At 31.7% G+C, this 18,053-nt stretch overlaps 1 protein-coding gene across 2 annotated transcripts in view; it reads right to left on the bottom strand.

The window, feature by feature from the left end:
* The window catches only part of LOC121125560 (innexin inx2-like), a 139,893-nt gene that overhangs the window by 54,831 nt on the left and 67,009 nt on the right, over positions 1-18,053 (bottom strand). For both annotated transcript variants that reach the window (XM_071891493.1, XM_071891492.1), the window contains exon 3: positions 12,083-12,283. In XM_071891493.1, coding sequence (XP_071747594.1) covers positions 12,083-12,283 — 201 coding nt within the window. The remainder of the gene's footprint in view (positions 1-12,082; positions 12,284-18,053) is intronic.

Raw genomic sequence — 18,053 nt, 5'->3', positions numbered from 1 at the left:
GACGATTGGTAAATAAATTCTTATTCTTAGAAATCTAGCTATTAGTATTCACAACAATAAAGATAGTTTATTATATTTTCTTCCACTCACACTCTTCTTCTCTACCATGGAACAAGGTTATACCGTAAGGTGTGTACGACTGATGTTTGACTTCCACCACACTTTTTAATATTGATGCCATAGGGTATGAGTGGTTGCGTGTTTTTCCCCAGTATTTGGTAAGATACATCAAATTGAAAATTGTAGCAATAGTGACGTCATAGACTATAATTGGTTACGTGTTTTGTCAAAATCTACCTGTCTTGCCCCACAGTCGGTACGATGCATCAAATTGAAAATTCTAGCAAACCTGATTACATGATGGTCTGACTGTGTATTTCTATAAATCTTGCTCTTGACCAATTCTGTCCTATGTAAACTCGTTTAGAGCATCACTAGTAAAACTCCTCGAGGAATAAAAATTTTCATATTATGTTCTAGATAATAAACATTGTAACTTGGTAATTACTTATGAGGCCACTTGCTCAAGATTGCTAGCTCCTCCAAAACCATACAATTTTGGGGACTAGTGTTCTCTTTTTTATTTCTTTACATTTAAAATTTTCTGCATCAGATCCTTCCGAATAAAATAATATATGAACCATTTTTGCTGAAATGTTTACCAAAGCCCTTCTGGCTTTATAAATAAGGATCACCCTAATATATATACAACATGTATAAAAACCACCCTTATATGTACTCATAAGCCTCTATCCTTTTTTGTTTTTTTCACAATGGTTATGTATAACAACAACAAAATTTTGTTGTACAAAAAAAATATATAGACAAACAGAACAAAGGGTATGGTTAAAGGGAAGAGGGTGCCAAGTGAGTATAACAACTGGTATAGGAAGGAAAGATTTATGATCATTGATACAAGGGAATTAAATTGGGTATTTGTCGAATTACATTTCTTTTTTTTATGCTTTCTAAAACACAACGAGAATAGCAACCATCGTCCTATCTGTATTAATACTTCCTTCGCCTCTTGACCTCCCATTATATACATAACCATTTTGTGTACTAGTCTTTACTATAAATTAGACGTATATATATATATAACTTTTAATATGGATAGATTTAAGATATTAAGAAATCCTTATCTTTACCAAAGAAATGTTCACAACACATTTGCGCCAAACTGATAAACTCTGGAAGAGGTTAATTGTCCCATATCCACTTTAGATAATTAATGAAACATTGTTCATGACAAAGGAACCATGTTCTAGCTTTTTCTCTTTTTTTAAAGAATTGTTTAGTGTGGAATCAACAGGAGTGGATTTATAATTCCTACAGAATACATCCTTTGAGTAACTGATTCTTGCATTAGTTTGTTTTAACCAAGACGAAGTTGGTTTCAAAAGTTTCCAAGCTCAAAGTGAAGTTGGGAGGACTTGTAAATAAAAGCTTGTCACATCTTTCTGGCATCTCTTTACAGTTACTCATCAAAAATTTAGGGATTTTGGACGCGAAGTGGACAGTCGTTTGAGTAAGTTTATGGGAGTCTTTTTGTGAAACTGAAGAAAATCGAAGTTTGAGCTATCATTAAATATTTGTTTTTGAAAGTGTAACTGTCTAGATTCAAACCATAGTAGAGATATAAAGGCTTGTTGTGTAAAAGTTTGACGTGTCTACGTCTATAAAAATCGGAGTAATTCAGCCAACTACGAAAAGTGTCCTGGTTACAAATATTTTGTAGAGAAAATAGCTGAGTACTACGTGGATGGGTTATAGGGATCGGAGCATCGCTCGGAGAAGTTTTTAGAATTACAAGGAGACTATTTTAAAAAATAAATTTTCAAAAAAGTGGCTTCAATCTTTATTAGGTTCGAAACTTTTCATACCCCCTTCTTAATATTTTTTTTTTTTTTATAGGCCTCTGTACCAAAATGTTTATCGTTTTTTTTTTTTTTTTTTTTTTTTTTGGAAAACAGTGATTAACCAAGTTTATAAAGGTCAACTTATATTTAATGATAATAAAATATAAAATTATCATTCTTAATAAAAGTGAATCATTTAAAATACAAATAATATATGTTGTTTTTTTTAAATGACATGATAGTGCAACGAAAAAAAGACAATATAATAAAATAAACCACATATGTAAATAATATATATATATACGTGGCACACAAAAAAAAATTAACGAAAAGTCGCTTGAGGTCAGCCTCACTTCCCTGGCAAAAGTAAAAAGATATTTTATTCCAAAGACTTTTCGATATGTAAAAGAAACCAGGCTTAAAGATGTCATTCTTTGGTTTTGGTAGGTAGATGGTATTGAGAGTTGAGAGTCTCATTTTGTGGAGGAGATAGCTTTTATTGAGTATCCAGGGTGAGTAGATAGGTGTATCTTTTTGTTTAAAATTCGGTGGGGCGTAATTATATCTTTAATAGCACGTCTATGAGACAAAGTGGTGATGCCAAGTCTTTTGATTTTGTATTCATAGATCTCGTTATCTCCCAATGACAGAAAAAATGAGACAAACTGTTACATATTCTAAGAACTTAATCAAGTATTTCGATACTATTCTACTAATAACAAGGAAAACAATTCACATAGACTTATAGAAACTACCCAATTTTCATTCTTATTTAGAGAAGACTTGGCTCTGAGTTTTCCTTATCCCCTATTGGCCCGATGGAGTTACACCAATTAGGTGTTAGTTGACATTTTAGTAATACATACAGTTAATCCATCTGACCTAGGTAATATCTTAAAGTAAACATATATATTTTTTAGTCACACGGTTCTGTAGGAGCGAACAAGTATTGATCAAACTTTCATTGTCTTCAGCTGAATAACTTCTTTTAGAAAGTTACTTATTTTATAAACAAACATGCAAAATTAAATTAGCAAAATATTTAATCGGATAATTGTGTATTATCAGTTGATTTGGTAAATATTTTTTGTCAATTCCGCAAAGTTCTTAAAAAATTTGGTTTTTCCAAAATAAATCCAATTGTAATTATCTAATTTGTACAATTTGCACTGGTTTAGAATTATTACATGGCCAAAATTGTAATATGACCAATTTTAGCTCTTTACCGTCCTTATCAGTAATGTTACTCACGCCCAAAGAATTTCGAAAATTTCAAATTATGTCATTGTATTTAAAAAATCTTTTTTTGTATATTACAAATGGAAGCAATTAATAGGTTTCTATAAATTGCTCCAATAAATACTAATAAGATGAATTGCAATTCCTTTTATTGGATTAAATTTTCTGCCAAAGAAATTCAAGGGAATATTTATTTTTAACGGCAAACAAACTATTCTTACTATTCCAGCCCCTACTGGCGATTTACTGTATTTACAAAAAAAAAACACTTTAGAATCTCCTCACTTAAACAAAACAACCACGTTGACCCTGCTACTACATCTTACGTTATTAAATCATGTATAATTGTATCTAATTATTAAAAATTATAAAAAAACTTCTGTTCATATACAAAAAATATCCGTTTAAAGAACATTCACTACTTTGTAAGACATATATTTGAAAAATGGATTTTTTAATGTAAAAAAATGAATTGAAGATTTGCATTATTCCATAAATTACAATTTCTTTAAGTGTATGTAAACACTTTTAAATTACTTTATTTAATCAGAAATACATGTAAGATATAGGCAAATAAAGCATATTGTACATTCTAAATCGGATATTTTATTCCAGACATATCCCTGCTCTCTCACAATAAAATGCCCTATCTGGTTTACATTTAAAAATTGAGTTATCACTTCTGCTTTCCTGCTCAACTTATCCTGAACAGTATGTTTAAATAATTTTTCCATTTATCTTTATTATTTTGCCTTCCAACAATGTAATAATGTTTAGTCTGGTAAATTGAATGTTTACTAGCTATTACATATTGTTCTAAGGGGTGGAATAATCTATGTACGACAAGTCCAACTTGAGTCTATAGTTCATGCAGAGACAATCCTTGTATATTGTTATCGAGTATAGTTAAAGTCCATAGACTTTTTTCGAGCTTATTTCAAATCCATAATTATATTATAGGGTCAATAGATAAAAACTTTTCCTTCAATTCAGTACTTACAGGAGTATTCAGCATTGCCCTTAGTTATTAGGGGTCGAAGAAGATATATTTCTTTAGAATATTATACTTTTATTTATATAGAATAAAACTCCAGAAGAAATCATTAATGTTACTCTTCGTTTTTTATGAACAAAAACACATTTAGTAATTCAATACTTATATGTTTTCTCGTCAAAAGTGAAACAATAATAACAAAAGCTTGGGATTTTGTATTTATTTAAAAGACCAAGAACTATTTTAGTCTGTAGAACGCTACATGGCTGAGTTTTTGTTAGACACACTGTTTGCTAAAGTTAATCTAAAATTACAATCATTCCTTTATAGCGCGTCGGGATTTAAAATCAGGAAAATTTAAGGATAATTTATATTATAATTATTTTCCCAAAATTGATTAAGATATTCTCAAATCTTTTTCTCTTACATGACGGTATCTATAATGAATTTAATCACTCAAACCAACAACCTCCAGCTTTAACTACAGCCTTTAACAAACCCTGAATCTGGCACAGGAATTGTTGAGGAAGTCCTTGTCCATGTTCTCACTGCCTTGAGAATGGAAGCCCACAACGAGTCAACATCGATATGTGCAAAAGACATACTAAAAATATTAGTCCAAAGGCTTCAGATTCGGTGCACTGAGAGGCCACACTTTCTTTACCCTCTTGCTTCAGGAGGTCTGAAGTATTTTCTCTCAAAACGATAATGAGTCTTCTTTTCAGATGGTCCCGACTCCTCAGACTCCTTGAAAGCCTCGGCGATATCGTAAACAGTTGATTTGGGCAACTTAATAAATTCAATGATCTCCTGAGGTGTGCAGTCATCATAGATGCATACAATAATGGCAGCACGGCGTTTGTGCACGGAAGATATGCAAAAGACTTCAAAATCTCCAACCAGTATAGTATATATGCATATTCTGTTCCGTTGGTTGAAAATTTAACCGGCTATGAAAAAAATAAGTACATTTGAATTCACTGACTGAGTTTTACCTACATACGCTTGTTATTAATCAATAGTTACATCCAGTATGAGTTGACCTTAATGCCTGAGATGATTGTTTTATTTTAATGTATGGTATTTAGACAATTCTATACATAATCTCCCTCTTTTTTAATTTGACACGTTGTCTCAATTGCGTTGCTATTTTTTAATTCAAGTATATAAGCTGTCCTACGATACATCCAAAAAAAAGGACTATACGTAGTACATCCACACATATAACATACAGATAAACTTTGTTTTATTAATATAAATAAAAGGGTTTCGATTTCAATTTGAGTTTAAAGTCTTAGATTATGCAATACAGTCGAGTTGCAAGTTTTTAAAATATTGAACATAATCATATTTGAGGCATCAGTCTCGAGTCCATGTGTCTACTTCTTTTTTTTCTTAATATATCTTCCTCAGATAAATAAGTATAAATAGTAGTTATGGGACAATACATCGGAATCAGAGAATCGGCATCGGGAAAATAATGTTTAATTTGCGATTCCGAGATATATTCTTGTGGATTATTATTTGTTACTAATCAGAGGTACAAAAAAAATTAGAAAAGTTATATGGTAAGAAACGTCATGTGAATTTGTTACTGGAGTCTTATAATTTTATAAATATTCTAATATAAGTAACTTATGATAAAAACGGTTCCAAAACTTTAAAAAGCAAAACTGAACACAAATGAAACGTACACCAAAGTGTTACAAACACATAAAATCAGTGCAGATACTGTTATTTCAAGGCAATAAGTTTTTAGAAGGATCTACGAAAGCTCACCTTTGGAAAGTTTACCGGGGAATACTCGCCCTGGGGAAACTCTCTTTGACAAAGCTTGTGGGCAGAGAAATCGCCTTCCTTTATTTTATGGAAGGCAGGTAGAATTTTATTCTATATACCTTGATTTAATCTAAATATTATCTACGATTAACAATTTACGGATGCAGATTTATTTTATCAAATGTAATTCTTAGAAATTTATAGCAAAATTGTAATTTTTAACTATTATTTGAAATACTAAAGAATTGGAGTCAGCCTCGGTAATGTTTTAAATTGACCCATCCCTAAAAAAATTATGTTTTCAGTTAATTGACATAAAAACTGTTTTCATAAGTTGACTATTCACTGAATTAATATTTCTATGATATTATCCTCCCCAAAAACCCACTTTTGATATCAAATGCTATTGGTTTCTATATTAGTGATTTGATATTATCCATATCTTTTTGACTTTATTCCATATCCTAACTAGTTTTATATAAGTTTAAAATATTTATAAGCTTCAATTTGTTTTAAGGAAAATTATAGCACTCACAGTGAGGTTCATTTGTGTCCCAGATGGGTATAAATGATGAAAAAATAAAAATATATTATATTAATATTTAAAACTATTTTTTTTTATACAGAAGTACTTCTGAGTGAAGGAATGTAAGCTTACGTAGGGGTATGAGTTTTGTTGAGGTGAGGGACCAAACTCGAAAATTCCTATATGGTTTCTTTGTTTCGTTAGACAATCAATAATAAACAATATTAATTGAACTGATCAAAGTGGTATTTATTTGTCCTCTACGCAGCAAGAAGTAACAACTCTCGCATACCTATTGGTTTGGAGACACTCCTCATAAGATCCCAAAAAGTGCTAGAGAGTTTTAATGTTAATGAAACGGTAATTGTGAATGAAAAATGATAAATCTAATCTAAATGGTCATCATCCAGAATCTTTCTTCATAATTGTGACTAGCCCTTTCATCTATTAAAAATCCATGGAAATATCTGACATTATCTGGTCATTTGAAAATATTTAAAGGATAATTAATTAATCCTAATCTGTTTGTTTTTGTGGCTTAATTAGGTAGGTACAATTACATCAAACGTAATGAATTCTTGCATATTTTATTAACCATTCAATCCTGAATGTACCAAGGTATTTATATTAGAATTTTTAAATTTGTATTGAAATATAAAGTCAACTTACACTGAAAAAAAAACTGATCAAAGCGTTAGTAGCAACTGTTATTTTTCTCTGTTTCAAAATCAACTTCATCTACCTATACATTTTTTGCATCTCTGGACATACGGAATATTATGTAAATGCACATTTATATAATTAATGAAGCCAAATTTTACGGCAAATGGATGTTTAAATGTAGCACAGTTTCTTCATGTTATAACAACACTTATTTAAAAGCTAGTTTGGACTATTTGATAATATCTCGTTACAAATTTTCTAATGGCATCCCATTGGATGATAATAAACATGGTTTACTTATGTACTTTTGAATATCAATGAACTCTTTGTTACTTTCCCTCTTCAAATCCTAAAGAGAATACATTTATAAGATTTTGAAATACCCCAATACAAAAATCATTTCAGCACTTTTGGACATCAAACCAGTGATTTGAGGGGTTTTAGCGTTATTTAACTTTAAAAATCATGTGTTTTTGAAAACAGTCAGCCCAAGCTAGATGTGGAATAATAAAGGGGAAACGGTTTTTTTTATCACAGTTCATACCCATCCCGACTTTGCAGAAACAAAATGAATTTTTTAGAATGGGGACCTTAAACTCGCTATTTCAAAAATGCCATGATTACAAATAACGTGATTCTTATGAAATCAAGAAAAGACATCTCGAAGCTAGGGGTGTACTGATGCATCGTAATCGGCAAGAATCGGTCTTTTTGAAGTATCAGAATCAGCTTAATGCTGTCAATTCAATGGTGATACCTATGCTTAATTATTTTTATGGATAATATGACATATTTGAGCTCATTTTTGGAAACAAAACTACGTTTACAAATCAATAAAATAACTAGACTACCATAAAGATGGTATCGGTGCATCCCTACTCAAAACCGATTTGTGATATGTTTAAATAGGATATTTAGCGATCGTTTCTTATTCAATATGTGTTCCTTTACATGCAATAACAGCCTTGACAAGCCAGTGAACTGATTGACAGTTCTTGAAGATGAAGGCCGTGTTGATGGCGTACCGCGCTGTTATTATGTTAGATCGGAGCTAATCAAAATTTGGTTGAGAATTGAGGCAGACATTATTCTCAAATACAAATGAAACTGTAAAGTCCAGTGGGCTGAGGTCAGGGCTTGAAGAGGGTTACATGGAGGCAGGCCAAAAATGAGCCATATTTTTGCTGGAGAAGTTTAGATTCTTCTTGCCTGTATGAGGCTGTAATAGACTTCTTGATGTTGTCGGTGCCTACTGGAGACTGACACTGTCACGTAAGAGGTCGCACACGTTTCTTTCTTTGTTGTTGTTGTTCCAACAAACATTATTACTATTAGAGATATGGGACTAAAAGAAAATTCGCTTATTAATGGTTCAGCTGTCGTTTGGTTGCGTAAAAATACTTGTGATAAAAATAACTGGGATAAAATAGTAATTAATTCTACTTCATGTTTTACGTCCCCACTCTTTCGTCCCCACTCTTTATATATGTAATTATTTCTTGTCTAAATAAAATCTTGCAAAAAGATTATATTTCAGATACTTTCTTTTAAAAAAAAACAAAGTTTTTGGTAAAAAGGGAAAAATCCCTTTTAACTTATACATGTTTTTCTTTTTTGCCATTTTTGTGGCAAACTTTTGGACCAAAATGATGGCTTCAATACGGGAATGAACAGAAGCACAGCTGGCTTTGATGAAGTCCGAGACCATGTTGTTCCACTCCTCCGTCATCATGGCATTCTGCGTATCGACATTCGGGTGCAAAGTTTAACTTTGTCTTGTCCTTAAAGAAGCACAAAACAGCGAAGTCCAGGGGGCTCATGTCCGGTGAGGACAAAGTCCAGAAGTCTGCCCACAGTAGACCAATGCACCTTCTTCTTTTTGTCTACTCTGATATCTTCATCGTTGAGTTCACCTTAAAGACCTCAATGATGTCTTCAAGATTCACTTAAGTCCTTAAGGTTGATCCCATCAGCCAAACGATTTCTGACCCAACAGACTGTGGCCTTGCTGACGTTTAAGGCTTTCATGATGTCCGAATTGTCCTCCCAGCATGGATTAAATTGCCTACGATAGCTCTTCTTGCCTCCATCTTAACATATACAGAATTTTCGTTTACAAGGTGTACATCACCCAAGACTTATAATGTAAGCTATTCAAAAATCATCGGAACTTTAATATTTAATCAACAACACCTATTTAAAACTGTATTTTTAGGAAGTTTCTTTTTTTTTTCACCCAGATGTTGGTATTTTCTCAAAAAAAATATTCCAATGTAGACGGAATCATAGTTGGAGTTGAAAAATATAGGACCTGATTCCTTGAAAAAATAAAAGAAACCTAAAAAAACAAAGTAATCATGATGATTTGTTGACTCGGTAGAAGAAAAAAGCTTAGCTGTCATGACAGTATATAAGATCAGCTGTAAGAATCTATGAAAAAATTCAACAAGGACAGGATAAAACATAAGTTTTATATATTTTTTAATAACATCAATGATTACTGGTGTATTTACATTCAAGTTGAATTTTTATGAGCATATGTAAAAACATATTAATCTTCAGTTAGAATGATCTATTTTCTATTTTACGAACCTGTTCATAGCACAGATACGTATATAATAATATGCATAATTATCTCAAATGCATATACTTTATTACTTGTAAAACTCTGCCTATATTTTATACTAAACAAATTATATATACTTTTTTGCATCAGAAAAACAATCTTTTAGAATATACATGCGTGATTTATAGAAATAAGGACCTTAATAAAAACTATAACAAGTTAAAAACTACAAATTACTTTAACATCTAGTTAAGAAAGAAAAATCTAAAAATAAAAAAAAACTCACTTATACTGCGTATAATAGAATGTCCAGTTTCGGCTAAATAGTTTTTTCTCATAGATATAGAAATTTTCTAACAATGACAATGTGTAAAGCCTCTCAAACCATTTTTGGGGCAATTTTACTTTGAAATAAATGAAAACTGCCACTTTTAAGCATCTTGTACTGTTCTAAATAAGATTTACTGAGTCAAAAGTTGTTCTCTATATATTAATTAGTATTTGGTTTATGATTAAAAGCTTTATTGTTCTTTCTACTTAATTTATTTGTTCCTAGATCTGCGGCTTCTCAAATTATCATAGATAAAAAGACTTCATAATCCAAAATTTATCTTTTGACGAATTGACTTCATCACCAATAAGAAAGAATATTATATTCTATAATACAGTCAAACCACAAATAATTTTTAAAAAACACACAGTATTTTGAACGATACAAGAAGTAATTTAAGGCCAGTTTCGAACCAAAAATTCTATTTTTTTTTTTTCAACTTACAGAGGTTTATACTATATCATAAATGACTTGGAATGTTTCATGACTTTTTCAAATGCCATTTTTTGATTGTTCAGAGTAGAAAAGTAAATGTTTAGGCAGGGCCAATTTTACCGTGGCCTAGAACTGAAGCAACCTCATTATATATTTTTTAAATTGATTATTATTTACCTATTAAAATATGAACCCTTTATACTCTTTTTTTTATGACGATTTACAACGTCTTCATGAAGTTGAAGGTCGGAGAGGACCTAAGATACTCTCCAGGAGTAGGCCGAAACCCCTCATTGTCTGTCAACCGCCTGAAGTAGGCCTTCTAGAAAAAGCTAGATTTCTCAATTGCTGACATGGCCAGGAAGATGATCAAGTTCTAATCAGTGGTGTCCAGGGCACTAAAAAAGAAAGGAAGAAAGTCTCTGTATTGGTGGAGCGTGAAAGAAAGATCCTGAAACACCTCCAGAGAACCTGTGGACTCATTATGATCTGTTATGGTGAAGGCTGATGAGTATTTCAAAATTCTGGACATCAAAGTTATCGCATGGATCAAATCCATCGTTTGTAATTTTCTATGGGTATCCCAAGAAGATGGAATAGCCGCCCACACTTCAAAGAAAGCCCAATAGTGGCACCAGGTCAACAAGCACTTCTGTGCAAAGGACTACTTGCAGCCGGAAGGCCAAGACCTCAATTCCCTGGATCAGGGATTCTCAACCTTATTTTAGTGATTACCACTTCCAAAATATTTATTTAAAGCGATTACCATCTTACCAGTACATTGCATTTTAAGCTTCAGTGAAAGGGGTGTTGGCAGAATTATATTTTGTAAAGGGGTTTGGTTCTTAAAAAATCCAAAAAAATTTAAAATATGAAATTTTTTTGAAAAAAAAATCAAACTATTAAATACTTTGTACAAAAATTTCAAATATTACATTTTTTGGAGAAAAATTAAAAAATTTATTGTTTTTCCCAGAAAATTAAATGAAATATTAAATTTTTTCTAGTAAAAAAGGAAAATTCCTTAATTTCGGGGGAGGCTACTGCCCCTCCAGCGTACCTCCTGTGGACACCCCAGAGTTATGTACAACTTGTAAATATTCTTTCTAAATCTCAAATACCCCTTGGAGTTCCTCCAAGTACACCAAGAGGTACACCTACTTAACCTTGAGAGCATCTGCTCTAGACTATTCCGTCTAGTTGACGTGGAGTCCAAGGCCTGCAGGAGACTCAACAACAGCATCTGCATGCTAAAAATCTCGGTCAATAAGGCCTATACCTCCATGATTACCAAAAACATCCATAAGGTCTACAGCAGCTTCTCCCACCGTATCTCATCATCCATTCTGAGGGTAGATTCAATGACTAAAACATGTTGTTTAGTTTCAATTAATATTTTATAAACTTTTGTTTTTATTCACCCAGGATTCTGCTATGGACTTTAATACTTTGTGTGTTTAACTTTTTAAATAATAACTGTTGGTCCGGTACATAGAATATTATACATTAATACATAAGGGACACCTCAAAAATATAATATTAAAAAGCTGCAAATTTAATAATTAGATAAAAAACCTCTCTGTTTATTACTCTAAGCGGAACAACCATACAACTAAATTAAATTAAATTATATTTCTACGAATAAACATAAATACATAGACATTCATAATATGTAAGCAGTTAATATTACCTGAAACATTAAAGTAAAAGGAACCCATTGATAGAAGGCAGTGTCTGGTGTTTCCTCTGCTGCTTCGTTGCGACTTTCTTCTCCTGTTAGCACTGTGTCTACAACACAGCCCACATTCCCTTGAAATTCACTCCTCAAATGAAACGTTGAATGAATCCAACAGTAGTCATCCATGACTTTTGAACTTAATCCAGTGGCAGTCTGAAAGTGATTCTAATTGAGTGAGATGTGTTTTTAATAAGGAGGTTATTTGATATGATAATGGGTGTGTAAGCAACACACTTCATGCAAAAGAAAAATGAAGGGAAATATTAGTTATTTTTTTGTAAAGAAGAGATAAACTGATACAGCATTGAGGTTGATAAGTTATATGTATATGCTCTGTACAAGTTACAACTTGTATACACAAATTGTACAAACTTTAAAATACATTATTTAATTACAACATTAATCATTCTAATTACCAACTACTATTGGATCCTATCATTTCATTTTTATCTATTAAAATTAATGTTATGTACATGTTAATAATTGTACAAAACATATCCAAATATATATGATGTACCATTTGCGTTTTGTAAGACTTACAACACCGTATTGAATTACAATATGAGTCAATTATTATGATTTTATTTTTTTCTATTGAAATGATATGATTATTATTAGGATGGGTACGGTACGTTAAGCCCAAGGTTCGGTACGAACCGCGGTACACCCTTCATGGTTTGCAGTTCGGTATGGTATAATAGTAAAATGTTTTTTTAATAGAATTAATGTAGTTTTTTTAAAATTTTGGATATTTTATCCCTAAACATTTTTTTTTACTATACAAATTAATTTATTTGAAAATTTACTTTTTTTAACACTAAAATTAAGAGTATTTTATGCTTATTCTGATCCAGTAATAGAAAGTCATTGCCTAATAATTATATCCAAATTATTGATAGAATGATACAAACATTATTATAAGAATGACATTCTTTTACTGTTATGTGTTAGTTGTGATTTCACCCCCCTCAGTACATACAAGGTGTTATAAAAAATCCAGAGCTTCATATTTCCAGATTTTTCCGACAAGTATGACGAAATATATGAAATTGTGCTTTTTTTGTGGTGACATCGAAACGTTTCAATTAGTAGCCAAAACATGAACATGGAGTCAACTACAAAATATTTCAAATCTATTACATATTGAGAGGCAGAACACAGGTGCGCTGTTCTGTTTATTTTGGTGAATAACGATCTATATATTACCAAAGCTGAGGTCTTAAGCATGATAGAGATCGACAAGGGTCTAGCAACATGACTTCCACCTACAACACCTCCACATCGACTAAGAATTATCTCTAGAAGCATTTCTACGACTAGATGTCCAAGGATATTTGGCCTCTTAGCTCTCCCGACCAGAATTTGATGGACGATTTTGACTGGAGCTACCTTGATTTAAGGCTAAAGAGAGGTCCTCACACTACCAAGAAGTCCCTAATTAACTACTTAGTCCTAAAATCTAAGAATATAGAACGGTCTATTGTTACCCGGGCTAGTGCAAGGTTCAGGTCTCGAATTGAGGCTGTTTTTGAGGCTAATAGGGGCTATATTGAATGAGATATAATATAAATAATTGTATCTGTTACTGAATATATATATATTTTTTAAGTAATCCTGAAAAATGACCAGTTTATGTTAATTTATTGTATAAAGATTAAAAGCCCGGATTTTGTTGTTACTTATAATAATGATTGATAAATTAAATTAAAATATAGCTATACTTAACCCTAACAATGAATAACGTCCATTTTTCTAGACGGAAGAAAAATAATGTTTTAAAATAAATACTGAGTCTATTTTCTATTTTTTTTTTATCAATGAACATCTGAAAATATTATCAATCATTAACTAATAAAAGGTTACAGGCATTTTCACCCTACTTTGAGAGTTAATAAGCAAAACAGTTTATACGTTTTTAGACGAAATAATTAACTAAAATCATTCAAATATATTGATTGGTGAATTTATTAATCTAACTCCTAAATGTGAAAAAAATGAAAAAGTTATATATATTTTTAAACGAAATTTGAAATAGTTGATGAGTAGTGGGAGATGAATAAGGTTGATAATTTTGGTAAGAATACAAAAGTGTGCGAGGAGAAGAGAAGAAATACTTATGACATCATTGATAAAATAACATACATCTTCTTCTATCAAGAACGTTATCATTACCGCCTTTATTATTCAATATTAATATAATATTTGATGCTGATAGTCGCTAGAGAATAAAAGTAATTATGATACACCACTCATTAAACAGCAAACACAACTGCTTAAGTGGTCACAACAACGGGGGAAGTAGCTTTGGATGGTTCATAACTAGTTTGTCTGACACCAGTTTCTTCACTTAAAGGCCTGAGCATGATAATGAGGTTTTCCCATATTAAAAAGTCAATAAATCTTACTTTTTTATCACTTAAGGATTACCTATGATTGATAAGCTCCAAGAAAAGAGGTTCAGAAAACTCATAGAAGGCAAAACCAACTGCTTAAATGGTCACAACAACGGGGGTAGTTACATTGGGTGTAGCATTATAATAAGCAATTCCTTCATGATAATAGTATGTTGTTATACAAGCATAATCACAGGGGGAAAAATCTTTTTTTGATCCTCTTTATAAGGAGTAATATCGCCGGACATTACTACATAACTTGCTTTTGCTTTAAATCTTTACTATGGATTTAATTCTAACATTTTTTTTTATTTGTATATTTATTGTCTAATTTTATGATTTTGACATTTACTTGTTTATTGATAATTATTTAGATCTCATCGATAGAGATATATCTATCCTGTGCACAATTGTATATAGCAACTTCCACATTAGGAAAAAAGGGTGATGATCTTTTTGAATAAACTACACGTCTGGTTTGTGTTTAGCAACTTACAGTTATGACATATTCAACTGAATTCCGATGTCAGAATAAGAAAATATTATTTGGATCAATCTATTATTTCAATATTCTGTATTTATAATTTATTGTTATTATTAATTATTATAATTTTAATTGATTAATTTTGTTTATTTAACAAAATGTTTAATGGTTAATTTTTTAGTATGTAGATAATATTTAATTAAAGCCTTCTTTTTTAAACTTTGAACTTCAAATATATTTCAAAATACTCTACTTTATCGATTCAGTAGTTATTATTTTGAAAATATGGTTCATAATGATTTACAATTTCATGGAGTGGGACGTTTTCAAATCTACTGTAACGGATAAAAAACGTCTAAGTCAATTATACGTAGTATATCTTCATTAAACATTTTGCTAATAAATACTTTTGTTATGCCCACAAAAATCATAATAAAGCAGGCAGCCAATAATCACATCAGTATTTTAAACAATGATAGCATAAGTTTTCTCCCCCCCTTCTCCTTGCACGAGTTTTTCTCTGCAGAATTATCAACTTTAGAGATGAACAAATACAGGGTTAGGACTAAAAAGTTAGAAAATTTTAAAATCCATGTTCACTTTTATAAATTTGTATTTTGTGCAATTTTATGGCAAACTTTTACAACAAAAGTTGGTAATTTAATCATTTTCTACACTTTTTATTCAATATGTCCCCTATATTCTGAGTTATGGCTTCAATACGGGAACGAACAGAAGCATATCTGGCCTTGATGAAGTTCAAGAACAAGTAGATCACGGCCTTCAGAGTTCCGACATTCGGGTTAGAAGTCTGGTTTGTCTGTACCTTCAAGACGCACCAAACAGCCGGACAGAAGGCTGCTGTTCTTGCTACAAAAAATGTTGCACCTTCTTGGACGAGTATGCTGGGGTGCTGTTATGGGTAAACAAATAGTTGTCCCTAGAAACCGTGATCTTCAACCATAGCAAGACATGGTACCTGAGGACATCCGGGTTTACTTGCCCTAGAAGAAGTAGGGGCCTTCTTGTGGCCGTCAGACGCCACGACGACGAGGCTGGATGTATAGTCCTGATCTCTTAATTCAGCCAAGAAGAGATTATTTCTCCTGTTCAGGATAGCGTCCACTGTGTAGATCTTCTTATCAGAGATCGACTTTTGCACGGAGGAAACTGCACACCCTTTGCCATTATGCTTGTTGCTCGAACATTTTTGATCGTATAAAAACAAAACAAACATTAAACTGTAGCTTTTATTCAGGTCTTTCAAATAATGCCAATTACAAAATTGACAGACTTGTATAATTGAGGCTAGATGGCCTCCAAGACGATTCTAATTTTTGAGTCCTCCCCCTTTATATAAATAGAAACATTTGTTAACATTATGGATGAGTGGGTTAAAGTAAAAAAAAACTTTAACTAAAACTTTGGAAACAACACCAATAAATATTAAACACCCTGTAATATCACCTTTATAATTGTAAACAAATATTTATTTTTATGTTTTCTCCTTTAGAACATAAATATTTAGTCCATTTTGACATACGCTCACAGAGAGTGTAGTCGTACACATGTTTTGTCTTTTTATAAGGTATTATGACATTAATTTATACATTCTTTTTATAAATACTTATTTTACAACATCTTTTGGGACACATACACAAGAAAGGAAAAAAAAAATGAAGAAGAAGAATATGAGGAACACTTGAAGAATTTTCAATGTTCTAGGTATTGGAGGAAAGAAAAAATATTCCTACATATAAAAAAAGAATTTCACAAAAAAAAGTTTTTTTTTATAATGAGAAAAATGGTTTTAGTCAAATTTTTATATATTATATCTTCTTTGAGAAAGAGGTAAAATGTTCGTTCTATTCAGTAAATATCCATTCATTCATATTAAGGAGATGCCTTTGGTTATATGAAAGTATAAATGTTATTTTTTCTCTGTATCTTATCGAAAAGAAGAAAAAGGGGACTTTAGCACAATGAATTGATGAGTAGCAGCATATTCTACAATATAAAAAGTTCCACCTTATTTTTATAAAAGTCATATAATAAATATAAATTAATATATAATACATCCCTAATCAAAGCCATACAAGGTCGTTCTGGTATCTCCAGACTACCTTTAACTGCATCCTGATCAATAAGGAAAGCAATTAGAGGTTCCAAATTGTAATGGTACAAAAGAAAAAACTAAATGAATTTGTTTGCCATTTTCACCAATCATTCACTCGATATGAGGCCTAAAGGATTTGCAGGCCTTGACTACGTCCGTGTGGGAGACTTTGTCACAGTATTTGAATATGTAGGCCTTCAAGGAGTTGATGATGTTACGGGAATTGAGGGAGAGTTTTCTTTCTAAACATCCCTAAAAGAAGTAATCCATGGGATTCCTATAGGAGGATTTAGAAGGCCAGGTGTTTTCTTCTTTATACAAGTTTTGACTCTCGCAGGAGTCTTGTTGAAAGAGGAAATATACAGAATTGGACTCAGCTTTCATATCACTTGGTTAGACAGTAGTTGACTGTACACATCTGTGCCTCCCTCTCCTATGGCTCATAGAAGATGTGGGACATGAAAATACAGTTTGCTCCCGATGACCCCAAGGGTGATGAAACTGCCCGAAAACTAGGTTTTAAAGACGTGGGGGACATTAGTTTTCTGATTGGTCAACCATATGTCGTTTTAGATGTTGTGGGATCTTTCGAAAGTCCATTGTTTCTCCTATGAATAAAATATGATACTATTTTCCTCAGGTCAGAGTTGATAACCCAGGAGATTTTTCCATGGCTTACTTTGCATTTTTTGGCAAGAGCGTTAATCACAGTGATAGGAGATAACTTAAAGGAAAATTTCAGGCCTTCGAGGAATATGGGGATGTGTTTTCTTCCCTTCCTTCTTCCAGTGATTGTAGACGTCGTAGACTGTGCTGTTTGGATATCTGAGGATCTTTTTGATGTATGCTGGGCTTTGTCCTGCGCAAATAAGTTCGATGATGGTTTTCTTGCGGGTCTCCTACATCGTAAATACTTGTTTTGAATTAAAA

Source organism: Lepeophtheirus salmonis, chromosome 10, assembly GCF_016086655.4.
Source record: "Lepeophtheirus salmonis chromosome 10, UVic_Lsal_1.4, whole genome shotgun sequence".
NCBI lineage: Eukaryota > Metazoa > Arthropoda > Copepoda > Siphonostomatoida > Caligidae > Lepeophtheirus > Lepeophtheirus salmonis.
This window is presented reverse-complemented; position numbering and strand designations above follow the sequence as displayed.